The sequence below is a fragment of the Symphalangus syndactylus genome, chromosome 1, assembly GCF_028878055.3.
Source record: "Symphalangus syndactylus isolate Jambi chromosome 1, NHGRI_mSymSyn1-v2.1_pri, whole genome shotgun sequence".
NCBI lineage: Eukaryota > Metazoa > Chordata > Mammalia > Primates > Hylobatidae > Symphalangus > Symphalangus syndactylus.
This window is the reverse complement of record NC_072423.2, coordinates 156,825,063-156,840,404: the sequence shown is the minus strand read 5'-3', so window position 1 is coordinate 156,840,404 and position 15,342 is coordinate 156,825,063. Positions and strand designations below refer to the sequence as shown.

Genomic DNA, 15,342 nt, shown 5'->3' with positions numbered 1-15,342 from the left:
TCTATACCCATGACTTTAGAGTTGATGGCCTACTTCATAAATATGGAGAAGGGAAACACGCTTTATCCTTGTTAAGATAATGAGTTGTTTTATGAAACACAATAATTTTGGGGGTTTGGCTACTAACTCAATTATTTCCCGTGAAACAAATTGCCCTTTAAATGGGTCATGAGCCAGATGGATTTACGTAGCCTGGATAGAAACACGAGAAGTAACTCTTTGGCACCACCACACAGTTCTGGTGGGCAGCCCCGTGCCCGCGATTGCCGCTTAGGGACACTACTTACCCACACAACTGGGAATCGTGTCATTCCACTGTGCCAAGGCATTGGGCACGGACTGGCAGTGGAGCGCCGTGGAACCCTGAAGCAGGTATCCTGGGTTGCACTCGAATCGGACGATGGAGCCTGCCGAAAACTCAGAACCAATTCTCCTTCCGTATCTGGGCTCGGGGACAGAGCTGCACTGGGTGTCACTGGTACGAGGAACAGCTAGAAGCAAAGTACAGAACACAGCCATCTGTATCTCCATCAGCAAGCCAAGACGTTGTGTGGAAGGTGGGTTTAAGATGGGACCAAGGAGAGCTGATGCAGACAGAGACTTTAATAACACCTCCATCAATCGCTATAGAGAATGATTTGAGGAGCACGTTCCCAAGTGTACTTCGTCCTCAGGACATCTCAGTGTCCTCACTTCAGATGAGGAAAATGGCATAAAAAGACTCAGTGCCTTATGAGGACTGATTGATATTCAGGCGATTACATTTAATCGTCCTGCTAGTGATAATGAGATGACTAACCATGTGTACTTGTCCTCACAGGCCTCAGAGTCTAATGAGAAAAGCTACCATATGAAGGATTTGTTATAATATGGCCATTGTGATGCAATAAAAATCTTAAACTACCATCAGATCCAGCAATCCCACTTGTGTATGCTTATCTAAAGGAATTTAAATTGCGATCCCAAAGAAATATCGGTACTCTCACATTCATTGTAGCATTCTTCAAAATAGTCTAGATGTGCAAACAACCTAAATGTCCATCATCAGATGAACAGATAAAGAAAACGTGGAGCAGATAAAAGAAGAAATTCTGCTATTTGTGATAACACGGATGAACCTTGAGGACATCTTGCTAAATGAAATAAGCAAATAAGCAGTCACAGAAGGACGAATACCTTATGATTCTACTTCTATGGGGAGATCTAAAGTAGTGGCACTCATAGAACCAGAGGGATTTACAATGGTAGTTACTGGGGGTTGGGGAACAGGAAAACGGGAAGTAAGTGTTGAGCGGGTATAAAGTTTCAGTTACATAAAATGAGTACGCCCTGGAGATCTCCTCTACAGCACTGTGTTTATAGTTAAGAGGGTAGATTTTCTAATGAGAACACCTGCTCCACGTGCCATCATGTTGCATTTAGTCCTCCCTAAAGTCACCTAGGATGAGCTCAAATCTTAACAAGCCCCAACAGGGGGCAGTGGCTCACACCTGTAATCCCAGCACTTTGGGAGGCCAAGGAAGGTAGATCACTTGAGGTTGAGAGTTCGAGACCAGCCTGGCCAAAAGGGTGAAACCCCATCTCTACTAAAAATACAAAAATTAGCTGGTCATGGTGCCACATGTCTGTAATCCCAGCTGCTCGGGAGTCTGAGGCAGGAGAATCGCTTCAACCTGGGAGGCATAAGTTGCAGTGAGCCAAGATCACACCGCTGCACTCCAGCCTGGGCAACAGAAGGAGACTCTGTCTCCAAAAAAAATAAATAAAATAAAAAATGAAAAAATAGCAAGCCCCTCCACTTCTCTCTTGAAGAGACTTTCCTAGGTTCTGCACAATGGGTGGCCTTCATTTTTGCAGCAAGCGAAAACCCAGGTATATGCAATGACACCTGTGTATCTCCTGGTCTTTGGATAGTGGGTACTGACAGGTGATTATCAGTGCAATGTGTGGGTGAGATAACTATTCAGGTTGTATGGCACAAATTACCACCTACAGGACATATTCCTGTTTCTCAAAAGGAGTGTGGGGTAAAGATTAAAAAATACTTCAACTGGCAAACTCTGAAAATAGTGATGCGCTTTGAAATTTGCGTATTTTGTTTTTGTCCTCTGCAATGGAAAAGACAGTATTTAGGTCCTGTCTCTGGGATTCTATCCTCCTCAGTCCTTGTGTTTCTTCATCCTAAATGCACAGTCCTTTAACAGAATGTGCTCATTTACTCATTTTCTCTTAAAATAACCCTTCTATCTTCTCAAAGCTTTTTCTAACACACTGGAATCTGTTTTATTTCTTTATTTTCCATTGAATCAGACCAACGACAGACATGATTTGGGTAACTGCTGCTGGGGAAGCAGTTCCATGAAAATGGAAATTGACAGTTTATTTTGATTAAATAATGTTTCACTTTGGTGTTGAGATATTTTCTATCAGAAGGCAAAATTAATAAAAGTGTCTACCTTTCTAACAGCACTGAGGTGGAAAATAATTAATGATTTATCAGAATCATTCTTCTCCAAGCTAGAAATGAAATACAGGATAACTATAATATTTTATTACAGGTCGAGTATCCTTTATCTGAAATGTTTGGTGTTTCAAGTTTCGAATTCTTAGAGATTTTGGAATATTTGCATAAACATAATGAGATATCTCAGGGATGGGACCCAAGTGTAAACATGAAATTCATTTATGTCTAATACATGCCTTATACACATAGCCAGATATACCTTCTACACGTGCTTTATCCTTGTTAAGATGATGACCTGGTTTATGGAACACAGTAATTTGTTATGGTTTGGCTACTACTCAATTGTTTCCCATAAAACAAGTTGCCCTTTAAATGGGTCATGAGTCAGATGGATTTATGTAGCCTGGAGAGAGGCACGAGAAGCAGCGCTTTGGCACCACGGAGAAGTTCTGGTGGGAAGCCATTTTATACAATATTTTATATTTTAAAAGACAAATACAATATTTTAAATAATTTTGTGCATGAGACAAAGGGTTGACTGCATTTTCTATTGTGATTTGTCCATCACATGAGGTCAGGTGTGAAATTTTTCCTTTGTGGAGTCATGTTGGTGCTGAAAACATATCAGATTTTGGAGCATTTTGGATTTTGGATATTCAGATTAGGGATGATCAATCCATATAACAAAATATTTCTTGAAATTATTTGTGTCATGTTTATATGCTTGAGTATTTTGTTACAGTTGAAAAATGGTGTTAAGAAAAAAAAAGACATCCCATAGAGGCTTCCACGATCATCTCAAGGATCTTCCACAAAATGAAGAACTATTGCCAGTTTTTCTAGTTAATGCTGGATTGCTTACAAAATACCTGCTATTATGGCAAAGGTTCCACTTATCCAAGAGGCTTCAGGTATTGCATCTCTCTCTTGTATATTTGGGAGCTATACAAATATATTTGAGAGCTATGCAAACATATTTGTATCTTTGAGAGATACAGGGTATCACTGTCTTTCCAAGTTCCCAAAATGAGGAGAGATACAGCACCAAGGGTCATTTGTACACAAGTCACGATTAACTTTCTTCATGAACTTCATAGTGGTCTATTTTCAAGGAAAATGACAATAAATGAATAACACCTGCATCTGGATAACTTGATGAAGAATGTTTTTTAGAGGAAGAAGTTTGGAAAGTGAGGAGACTGATTTTAAGTATTTGAGACAGTAGGACAGGGAGAAGCTGTGGCATTGAGACATCACAGCTCCATGGAATGTCTGGGAAGGGGGTGGGTGGAAATCAGACCGTCCTCTGTAACTTCATCCTCCCTGCCAGTCCTCTGGCTCTGGCCCTTCACCTGGACATGTCAGACGGCATCCGAGAGAAAAATTCTATTGTCTGTCGTCATCATTCTCTACCCTTTAGTAAAGATTTCACACTGCTGTGAAGCCAAATTGAAATCAGCCCAGTGGAAAAGTGAGCAGGAATGAGGTCAGCCTGGAATAGAGGGTGATCAGCAAAATGATTGACTTCTCAGGCCAGACAACCGTGTTTCTTCAGAGGCAGAATGTCCTCCTCTGGGGCTTTGAGGTGCTGAAAGTGGGAGGCAGGGCGAATGTGTGCACATCTGTCGGGAAAAGCCGGAAGCGTATTGTGACAGGTTTGATGATGATCACCCTTCAAAACCACAAATGCTCTAAGCTACAGATACACGCTGCTCCTTTACGGCACCTCTGTTACGGTCGATGTGAAAACCACAACAATAATAAAATAAATCTGAATGCACGTAGGACTCACTTGCAATACCTAAATGAAGCAGTTTTCTTTTTGATGTAGCCACTGAGGGACATTTTCTACCTCAAAATCATTCCTCTCTCATCGTTGAAAAATCAGGTTGGACAAGCCATTACTAGTCAACGAATGAAAACATGTATCACTGAATTGCAAGCAGAATTTTACATTTATTCTTATTTGCAAAGAACATGCATTTTACAAGCTCTTGATACAAATGTGAGTTTTTAGATGTGGAAAACCAACGAAGCCATATAATTCATGCCATCTAAAAAGAAGAAGAAGCCAAGGGAAAATCAATCAAAACATGTCTTTGCCTGCCCACAAATAACCTCAAGTAAAGAAACGCTTAACGTACATCTTTCCTACCCAAACTGAGAAAAAAATATTTCTGTTTATGTTTTCAGGAGACTGTTCGATTAACTATTTTATTTTATTTTATTTTACTTTATTTTTGAGGTGGAGTCTCATTCTGTCACCCAAGGTGGAGTACAGTGGTGTGATCTAGGCTTGCTACAATCTCCATCTCCCAGGTTCAAGCAATTCTCCTGCCTCAGCGTCTCAAAAAGCTGAGACTACAGGCACACGCCACCGCACTTGGCTAATAATTTTTTTTTTTTTGTACTTTTAGTAGAGATGGGATTTCGCCATGTTAACCAGGCTGGTCTCGACCTCCGGAACTCAGACAATCCGTCTGCCTTGGCCTCCGGAAGTGCTAGGATTACAGACATGAGCCACCATGACTGGCCTAATGAACTATATTTCCATGAATGCTAAAGAGACTGAGTCTTTCCAGCAGAAGACCCTGGAAGAAGAAGCCTTGAGCTTCTGAACCTGGGGTGCAGGTGCTACTTCAGGTGAGGAGCCTGGCAGAGGAGAGCCCAGGTTAGAGGTGGTGACCCGGAAAACATGACTTGAAAAAGTCCTGGCCGATAGACGTTTATAAGCTGGGCACTGCAGAAGGGGTTCAATACAGAAATATGGTTTCCTTTTCCCTTTAAAATGTACAGTAAATCCTTGCAGTTTACTCATTTTGGTGTGAGTGTGTGATTTGGAAGGAACTGAAAGCAGCATCGAATTCTACGTTGAAACAAATTACAGAAATAGGCTTTTAATGAAAACAGCCAGGCATAAATATGAGACAATTGAAAAAAGTAGCATTGATGAGCTACTCTCCAACATGAAGGTTTACTGAGACACAGTCAGTCATGCACATCAGAGGGATGCGGGAGAAGACAGGGCAGAATGGGCAGCTGTGACCACCCTGCCTTAAATCCACAGGAGTCTTGGAACAGGCAGGAAAGAGAAGGATGTGGGCTCTGCCTCCCTTGGCCTCTGTTTTCAAGCGGATCGATTCTAATGTTGAAAGACACGAATTACGGGCCAAAGCGAAGTCTCTAAATGCAATGTAATTACTTAATGGCATAGAATCAACGGCCTCTTTTAATCCTGGAAGAAGCAGACTGTGCTGGAGTTACTAAGAAACGGTTTGTGTGATGTTCAGCTTTTGCATTGTGTCTAAGAATATGTTGATTTTAGGTGTAATATATTTTCTGTGAAATGACAAAGATCCCTAAACCTGTATAACCACAGCCAATCATGCAGGTCCTGCCAGTCCCTGCTTGACAGTACAAGGCCAGGGAACTTAGCGAGTAGAAGGGAAGCTACAGGAGTCTCCCCCACTGTGAACACTCAAGGAATTCCTGGGAGCTAAGAAACTGGTATAAAACACTTTCTGCTTGATGCCAAAAAGCAAATGTACAAAGCTGAACATGTTCAACATTTAAAAGCAAGAATTGTGTATCTCCCATGTCTTCAAGAAAGCTTGCTAATGCAGGGAAAAAATGTAGTCATGGTTCAGACTTGGAATATTTAAACTGTCAGAGGTGTTTGATCCAGAGTGACTCCATCTTCAATAGGGGCTGTGTAAAATGGGGTTGAGATGTGCTAGGCTAAATTCACAGGAGGTCAGGTGTTCTAAGTCACAGGATGAGATAGGAGGTCGGTACAAGGTATAGGTCACAAAGACCTTGCTGATAAAAAGACGCCGTAAAGAAGCTGGCCCAAATCCACCAAAACCAAGATGGTGACTAAAGTGACCTCTGGTCATCCCCACTGCTCATTATATACTAATTATGATGTATTAGCATGCTAAAAGACACTCCCACCGGCACCGTGACAGTTTACAAATGCCATGGCAATGCCAGGAAGTTACCCTAAAGGGCCTAAAAAGGAGAGAAACCCTAGTTGAAGGAATTGTCTACCCCTTTCCCAGAAAACTCACTAATAAACCACCCCTCATTTAGCATATAATCAAGAAATAACAGCAAGTATAAGCAGCTGAGTGGCCCATGCCGCTGCTCTATGGAGTAGCCATTCTTTATTCCTTAACTTTCCTTATAAACTCGCTTTCACTTTACTCTGTGGACTCGCCCCAAATTCTTTCTTGCGTAACTTCCAAGAACCTCTCTTGGGGTCTGGATCCGGACCCCTTTCCTGTAACAAAACCATTACAGATACTCTTATACTTCAGGAGGGGAATAATTAGATTTCTTTTCATGCCAGCTTCTCACCATAGCTTTAGCTTCTCAATTCTATTTGATTATATCACAGGTGAGGAAGTGGTTGCTGATTCAGAGGGGGGTTAAAGGTTGGGCGGGCAGGACTCATGCCTGAGCCACAGCTGCAAACGGTGCTCCATTGTCACTGAAACGTGTTGGTAATGCAGGTCACTCATCTCAGTCTCCATACCGCTCCTTCAATCACTGGAGACCAGCGAGTTGTGAGCACTGCATTCCTGGGAGAGCAGACAATGACCATGCCCATTCATTCAACGGCACCAAACGAAAGATAAGAGAAGCTCCTGGCAAGTGCTGGCTCACCATGGATACATCCATGCTGAAGGGTTATCCCGTGTTTCATTGTGAACGGTCACTCACAACAGCCTTCTCTGGGGCACCTCATGATCTCACTCACACCTTCTTCTCTCATGCTTTCCAGATGAACCCTTCTGCTCTCAAGCAGTGTGGAAAACACACAAAAACCCAGCAATTGCGTAGATTAACTAGAATACTGCATTAAAAACCCTCTAGACTTACACTGCTTCACAAGTTCAGAAAGACGGTAACATCATCGTTAATTCTGTCTTCACATTACTAACCATGATGACATGAGGGGTGGGAAGCAGAGGGCTAGAGACCATGATCTGTGCAAGTCTGGAGTCACACACACGTTTTTTTGCACACTGACGCTGTTGCAAACATTTGTCACTGCAGTCCCCAGCAGCTCTTTATAACAGAACTATGTCTGTTAAGAAGGGTTAGGTCTCCTACAACCATGGAAATCATAAAGTCTTGTGCAATTTGAAGCTGAATTTGTTTATCAATGAATGAAGCTGTAGTGGTGTATGAAAGCATTGTTTAGAATATTTTTATATAATATAATTCAAATAATTTTTAGGCTTCAGTGGAACTACTGTCTTTCAAGAAGCAATGTTCAATTTAACTTTTCATGTGTATGCAAAACTTTTACCACTCCTGTTGAGTAATTTATAAGTTGCATCTATGATTCTAGTTCTTTACTTCCAAAAAAAACTTAGTTTTGATAAAAACACCTCAATTTTTTCCATAAATACACTAGTAGGAGGAAAGCAAGAGAAGGAGGTATATTAGAAATTTATAAAATATTGACGATGTTAGAGTGATTATATACTCTTGTGGACAAGAAAAATAAATTTCCTCTATAAATGATGTTCTTTTCTTTCTACTTTTCTGTATCTTTGACATTTTGATGAAAACGTATTACTTTAAATAAGCATAATTTTTAAAATACATGCCGTCCAAGGACAACATTTGAATATAAGACACCAGGATATTTGCATGCAATATATTGTCTGATGATCGGATAGATTTTATAAACTTTATCAAAAACCAAAGAAAGCCCCTTATAAAGGCAGACAAGGTCACTCACTTGAGTGTTTCCAGGAGAAAAAATGTTCAGGCAGCCCAGTTTCTTTACACATCTCACAAACTTTGGTCTAAACATGATTCTGCTTTTGCAAAGCCAGAATTTATTTGAAAAAATTAGAAGTAGTAAGAGACGGGTTGTTTCAACAGGCCACTCTCTAATAAAGTCCATTTTTAAAAACTACTGGGTAATTATTTATATTTTAACAAAAGGTGTCACTTATAACAACTTAACTCCTTTTAATTCATTAGCATCTCCATTCATTCAATGGCTACTTACACAGGATCAGAGATTAACTGTTAATCATCATCCTATTCTCTTCCCATTACTCTTTACATTATCTAATTGCTGAATACTGAAGGATTTTTACACTGAACTGTTTTGAAGTCATGAATTTCCCAATTTGAGATGATTAGAAATGATTGATAAATAATATAACATTGTTACACTCCATCTTTTTAAAAAATACATAATAGTTATCAATAATGTTTTCTGGAGGAATCTTTATTAAAGGAAAGAAACCATTGCTAAGAAAAAATTTTTCTCCAGATCTGAAGAAAATACTTAACAGTGGCCATTAGTATCTGTAGCCTCCAGCAAAATTGAGACCTAGAAAAACGAAGTATTGCTTCTTATTTTTGAACACACAGTTTATCTCTGAACATGATCACTTCTTCCGGATCTCAACCTTTACAGTCACGACAAGCTCCATCCAAAGACTGACTCCAAGCTTCTGAAAGTGTATGAACAGTTTATGGGGTCATTTTTTCAAAGCAAAACAAAAGCGAAACATATTAGGAGAAAATTATTTACTTTTCAGAATCTTTGAGCAATCTCAAATACTTTTTAAAAGGTTTAAATTAAAAAATAAGTATAAAGGTATAAAAGTACCAAAAGTAAATAAAACATAAACAAAATAGGTATTTACTTAGGATAAGAGATGCATGCGTGATATTTTGTTTTTTGTTTTGTTAAATTTCCATTTAAGCTTAGTTTTTATAATAAAATGTGAAATTGTATAATGCATTTTAAATATATTTCCTATATTGTTACTAAGATCTAAACTATTACAAAATATGTAATCAGATAAAATACTGTATTTGAAATCATCTTATGAGATGTGAGGAGCTACACAAAGGTAATATGATCAATATTTATTCCATTCTAGTGCCCGATAGATTAGATATTATTGTTTTTGTAGTAGAAATATGAGTTTCAACTGTCAAAAAATTGTAATATTTTTATTAAATAATTTTATTATAAACATATGAACACATTCAGCTCCTTAAATATTACAAAAATGCAACTGAGATGTTTTGAGGGCTTTTTCTGAGACTAGCAGCATCAGGAAAGACCACAGTGACATGTGGAGACATGTGGAGTGACTTTACCTTGATACACGAAGTGGAAGCCCCTGGCAGAGGCACCGCTCTTTGCACTGAATCGAAGCAGAATCTGATTTGACGTAGCCAAGGGCAATGTTTCTCCTGGAAATGAAAACAGAGACAATACATGGGATTCAGAAGACACACAGCACCGTGGAGGACAGTAGTATTTTGGAAAATGGTGATAAACTTGAAATTTCACATTTATTTTTTGAACTTTTAAAACAATTTCACTTTGTGGTTTAAAACTCAAATATGTTGTTTTTATAAAGATTTAAAAACTCTGTCCTAGGAAAGAATAGGCAGTGCATTTGATTAAAATATACCATAATCATTATTTCGCTTACGGTTTCTTTTGAAGAAAGCACCAATGGTAGGCCCATATAATAGGGGAGACAGAAGTAAAGGGTGAATCATTTGCTCAGAATCACCTTAATTTGATTTTAGTTAAAATTAAAAGAATTTTACTTAAAATTTTTAAAAAAGTAACTGAATCCAAAGATGATTTTTTAAAAATTAAAAGATTCAGAAAAGGCCTTCTGAAGTATATTTTTAACCTTTAAAAGCACATATAGGCCAGGTGCGGTGGCTCACACCTGTAATCCTAGCACTTTGGGAGGCTGAAGCTGGTGGATCACTTGAGGCCAGGAGTTTGAGACCAGCCTGGCCAACAAGGGGAAACCACGTCTCTACTAAAAATACAAAAATTAGCCAGGCGCGGTGGTGCATGCCTGTAATCCCAGCCATTCAGGAGGCTGAGGCAGGAGAATCGCTTGAATCTGGGAGATGGAGGTTGCAGTGAGCCAAGATGGTGCCACTGCACTCTAGCCTGGGCAACAGAGTGAGTGAGGCTTTGTCTCACAAAATAATAATAATAATAAAAATAAAAATATATAAAGGTACATATAAAATGTGGAAGAGTCTGTCTCAAGCGGTAGTGGGAGGTGTGTGAACTCGCATTAGCTTTTCAGAGGACAATGTGTTACTAATAATCAACATATTTAACATGTATCCTCTGATGCATTCTTAGATTACATCATTGAAGCTTGGTAGAAAATAACAAAACATAGGTCTTAAGGCTTTTAGTTAAAAATGAAATAGTGAAAACCTGGAAATATAATCAAATCTTAACCTTAATTGGTCAAAGCTTGTGATGCATATCACTTACTAGGCAAATTAGTAAATGTACTCAGTACCAAATTGATTTAGTAAATGATGAAAATGTATCAGTACATTTCATCAATTAAAAGTGGGGTTAAATTGTGCTATATTAAACCGACAGAATACCATTCAGAACTCAGAGTAAGGGCATTGGGTGCATACCGTGTTTGTTAGAGACAGACTTCTATATGTGATTTTAAGGGTAAGAATGGGATAAAAATAAGCTGTGAAATAACATTCCATGTTTTATGGGGGCTCATGTGTGTTTGTGTGCATGTGTGGATACATGTATGCATGTATATATGTGAACATGTGTACATGCGTGGCTATTAATGGGTCTCTCTATGTAGGATTTACAGGCTTAGAATGATTTAGACCAAAATGTTAATCGTTTTTATCTCCAGAAGGGAGGTTAAGACCCATGGGATACAAAAACACAGATGATAGTTGATTATCCTACCCTCTTTTTCGGATCTTTGCCCCTTTTACTGAGATAAATATTATATTTTCTGCAATCTTAGTAAGATGATAAAAGCAGGTGATTTTATGTATGAGATAAGAACACTTTTGAGATCTTGCAACTAAAATAAGATTTTTCTAAGCACACACGCAGATTCAAAAATGATTACATTTCTCATTCATGAAAACAAAGCAAAAGAAATACACAAGCTAAAAATTAATCCTCCTAGCTTTCTAAACTAAATTAAGGGCAAAATTCTTTAAGACTTACCTGAGTGAGACCCCGAGAGCGAGCTGAGAAGTCTGGCCTGTGCATGGGTTCCATCAAATAATTCTGCCAAATCATTCAGGGCCGTCTGGAAATAGGCAAACTGTCCAAAGACAACTAAAAAATAAGAGATGGGATGTTGGCACAAGATGCTCTAAGAAAACAAAATGGAGATTTTTGATTTCACTGAATATCTATTAATTGCCCCAAAGGATCATTATCCTAAGAATCAGGTAAAAAATAAATATTAACTTATTTTCTCTACTTTCTAAGTTTTCAGTTGACGAAACTATTTTACTTTGCTTCTTCACTTTTGGCGTTTAATAAAAGAAAAAATACTGTTTTATTTCAAATTTGAACATTAAATGAGGAATGTTTTTGTTTTAATAAACACAACATTAAGAATATCTGGGCTGGATGTGGTGGCTCACGCCTGTAATCCCAGTACTTTGGGAGGCTGAGGCAGGTGGATCACCTTCAGGTCAGGAGTTTGCGACCAGCCTGGCCAACATGGTGAAACCCTGTTTCCACTAAAAACACAAAAATCAGCAGGGCTTGCTGGTGGGTGCCTATAATCCCAGGTACTCCGGAGGCTGAGGCAGGAGAATCACTTGAACCTGGAAGGCGGAGGTTGTAATGAGCTGAGATTGTGCCACTGCACTTCAGCCTGGGCAACAGAGTGAGGCTCTGTCTCAGGAAAAAAAAAAAGAATATCTGTAAAGGCTTCCCTATATTTTCAAATATTTAGCAACATTTTATTCAATGAAAAATAAGCAAAGGGTCAAACCCCATGATGATTTGATGAGGAATTTAAAATTCCTCACAAAAGATTATTATAATGCCAAATTCACATTAATACATTGCCGTATTCATACAAACTGACTTATACACGTGATTCTGCGGCATATAATAGGAATCCCTTGCTGTTTTCCACTCTACAATTTCATTTATCCTACAGGTTATGAAAGTTGTGCGAACACACAACCTCCAAGTAAAACGTAACTACATATTTTGTGACTTCAAATTTAACTGATGCTGTGTATTCAGATTGATGATACAGAGGGCCTTTACACATACAGGAAAACCTGTGATTTGGTATCTATTTACAAGCAATGAACAACTAATCCTTTTCTTATTTATTGTAAGATTTGCACTACACTCATTCTAAGCCATTATGAACAAGAAATGGAGGTGTGTGCACTAGTTGTGTGTATCAGAATTCCAATGGAAAGAATTACTGTTAACATTTGTTAGTATGACGGAAGGAATCTAACTGCAACAGTGTGTGTGCCCATGTATGTACAGACACACACACACACACATTTATGTAACCGAATCCATACACACATATCTAATGTAACTTGTCTTTTAAGATTTTATAATTTCCTAGAGGAAAACACAAAGAAGGCATGTAGGCTAGGTGAATTTTCCCAATAGATGAAATGCTCCAAAAACTTTTTTCAGAAATTACAGAGGGAGAGGACTTAATGATTTCTCTACAGATCTTGCTCATACCATCCTAACCCACCCACCACCTCCCCAAGTTCATTATATTTTTATCATATCGGAGGCCAAAAACTTGGGTCACAGAAGTGAATCATCCATAGATAATTTCCACTCTTTTTCAAGAAATATTTAGGTGACATTCACCTCATACTAGAAACTAAGAAAAAAGGTGGGAAGGCGATATTAACATGGTCCCAGGACTATCACGCTCGACCATGTTTGGTAACGTCCAATACAAACATGGATTTTGAGTACAAGATGTCAGGAGCCAGAATGTCCAGCTCATCCTGGACATGGCCCCAACGTCTTCCTTGAGGAGCCTCCTTCACCTGGGTTCTAACCCGTCACTCACACTCAGCCCCAGTGAGCAAACTCAATTGCCAAGAGAGAAAAGCTGTTCAGTGCTATCTACACTGCTGCCGGAAATCATGAGAATGTGATGAGAAGAACAAACAAAGGGTTATGGGGCTTCAGCCGCGGGAACCGTCAATGCTTCACGGCGTGGGGATGGCACTGTCACTAGTTCTTCAAGAAGGATTCGTGGAAGAATGGAACATAAGAAATTATATCAGCAAATGGAAGACAAAAAGCAAAATGGTGGAGAGGACAAATGCAACAAATAGTCAACTTCAGCTAACACTCCGCGGATAAAAAACAAACAGGGAGATTGGAAGGCAAAGGCCTGTGGCAAGGATCTCAAAGGCCACCCTGAAAACAAACACTTTGCTACATAAGTAACAGGAGTGACTAAGAATGTTTATCACGATACTAACCTGCTTAGATTTGTGTTTTAGAAAGAATTCTTGGCTATGCTTTTGGATGAGATAGAGGAAACTGGGTTATCTGAAGACCTGTCTTATTAATAATATCGCTTCCCATTTTCGGCCTGTGTTGACAGACAGGGAGCAGCCTCTTCCTACCTGGTAAGGATCACACTACCCCTTAGTATCTGGATTGCACGTCTGCCTCACCCCCCACCATAAGCCTGCCTGGGACATGGGCCAGATTCCTTTCATCTTTGCATCCCTGGACTTACAAATACTGTGACATTAATTATTTCGTTAATTAGTTTATTTCTCAGGAAAGAGTAAGGAATGGGAGATGAAAGTAAAGGATGAGACAGAATGCATATTCATTAAAGATTCGCTATAACTATGTTATTCCACACTGAAGCTTTCTGCAAGATAGGACGTGATCGTTTGTGCGATTAAACTTTTCAGATTGGGAAATTATAATCAATATTTAGGATGTGAGTATGACTTTTTTAGCTGAAAAATTTTAATTGTGTAATGATGACAATAATATTTTGTATTTAACTAAAATCATAGAATATGGCTGCTAAATTCCATTGTAATAAATATATTTTGTCATGTATCCATGATCAGAAGACTTTTTTGTGAAGATCAGGGGAATACTGCTGAGCATTTAGGTAAAAAAATAAATTTATTTCATTCAAATTCAGAATTAAGGCTGAAGTTAAATGAGGGACTTTAAAGAATTTGGTCCAAGTTAAAAAGTTGGAATCCAGAACCCATTTTAAGTATTATTGTCCATTTATCATAACAAAAGGAACAGCAAGGCTTGGGGAGGGTGTGCATTAAATTCGTAAGAGGCCTGGGAATCATAACACAATAGAAGTTTACAAAAATAATGTGTCCTACACACAAGTTTCTTACCCGTCAAACAGCTTTCTTGTCATATGTTAAAAATGCTTTACCTCAAATACGTCTAACATTAGAATTTTTACCTGCTTTATATGCAGAGTGAGTGATTGCTGTCTCAGACATAAATAAAAACCTTGACTATGTAGCGTTTTTGATTTTCCTGTTGGAAAGAGGGAAGTAGTCTTCAAAATGATGACAGCTACTATCTGGTTTACTCCAGAAAAGAATCCGATCCGAGATAAATTGTCCTGGCCAAGAGTGAGAGTGAGTATTCCATAAATGAAGTGCAAAGCGACTAGGGAAGGGCCTTCTGGAAATGAAGTCATTTTGGAAAATCAGCTGGAATTGGAAGCAATGTTTAGGAGGGAGATAGAAAGTCAGGGTTCAGCAGGTGAAACAGTCAGGACTCTGCCTGCTTCTCCATCCCTGAGCACTTACAGGTTAACTCAAGGATGCAGTGATTTCCGTCATGATCTGGTTACGTGCCGTTCATGCACAGACACGCACACAGTGTTCTGACCCACCCCCTACTTTATGAGAAATCCTCCCTTGCTCATAAAAACAACTAATTGTAAGAACAATGTTTGGGAAACCTAAGAAGAAAGCCAAATTAATTCTCTCTGATTATTCTGGATCATAACCCTAGAAGGGACTGTAAGCATTAATATCACATTGGTAAAAGG

At 38.8% G+C, this 15,342-nt stretch overlaps 1 protein-coding gene across 2 annotated transcripts in view; it reads right to left on the bottom strand.

The window, feature by feature from the left end:
- Window positions 1–15,342, bottom strand: part of CSMD1 (CUB and Sushi multiple domains 1) — a 2,032,824-nt gene that overhangs the window by 253,591 nt on the left and 1,763,891 nt on the right. For both annotated transcript variants that reach the window (XM_055289255.2, XM_055289263.2), the window contains exons 32-34: window positions 11,493–11,606; window positions 9,608–9,703; window positions 288–491 (exon numbers count right to left, since the gene is read on the bottom strand). In XM_055289255.2, the coding sequence (XP_055145230.2) occupies window positions 288–491; window positions 9,608–9,703; window positions 11,493–11,606 (414 nt within the window). The remainder of the gene's footprint in view (window positions 1–287; window positions 492–9,607; window positions 9,704–11,492; window positions 11,607–15,342) is intronic.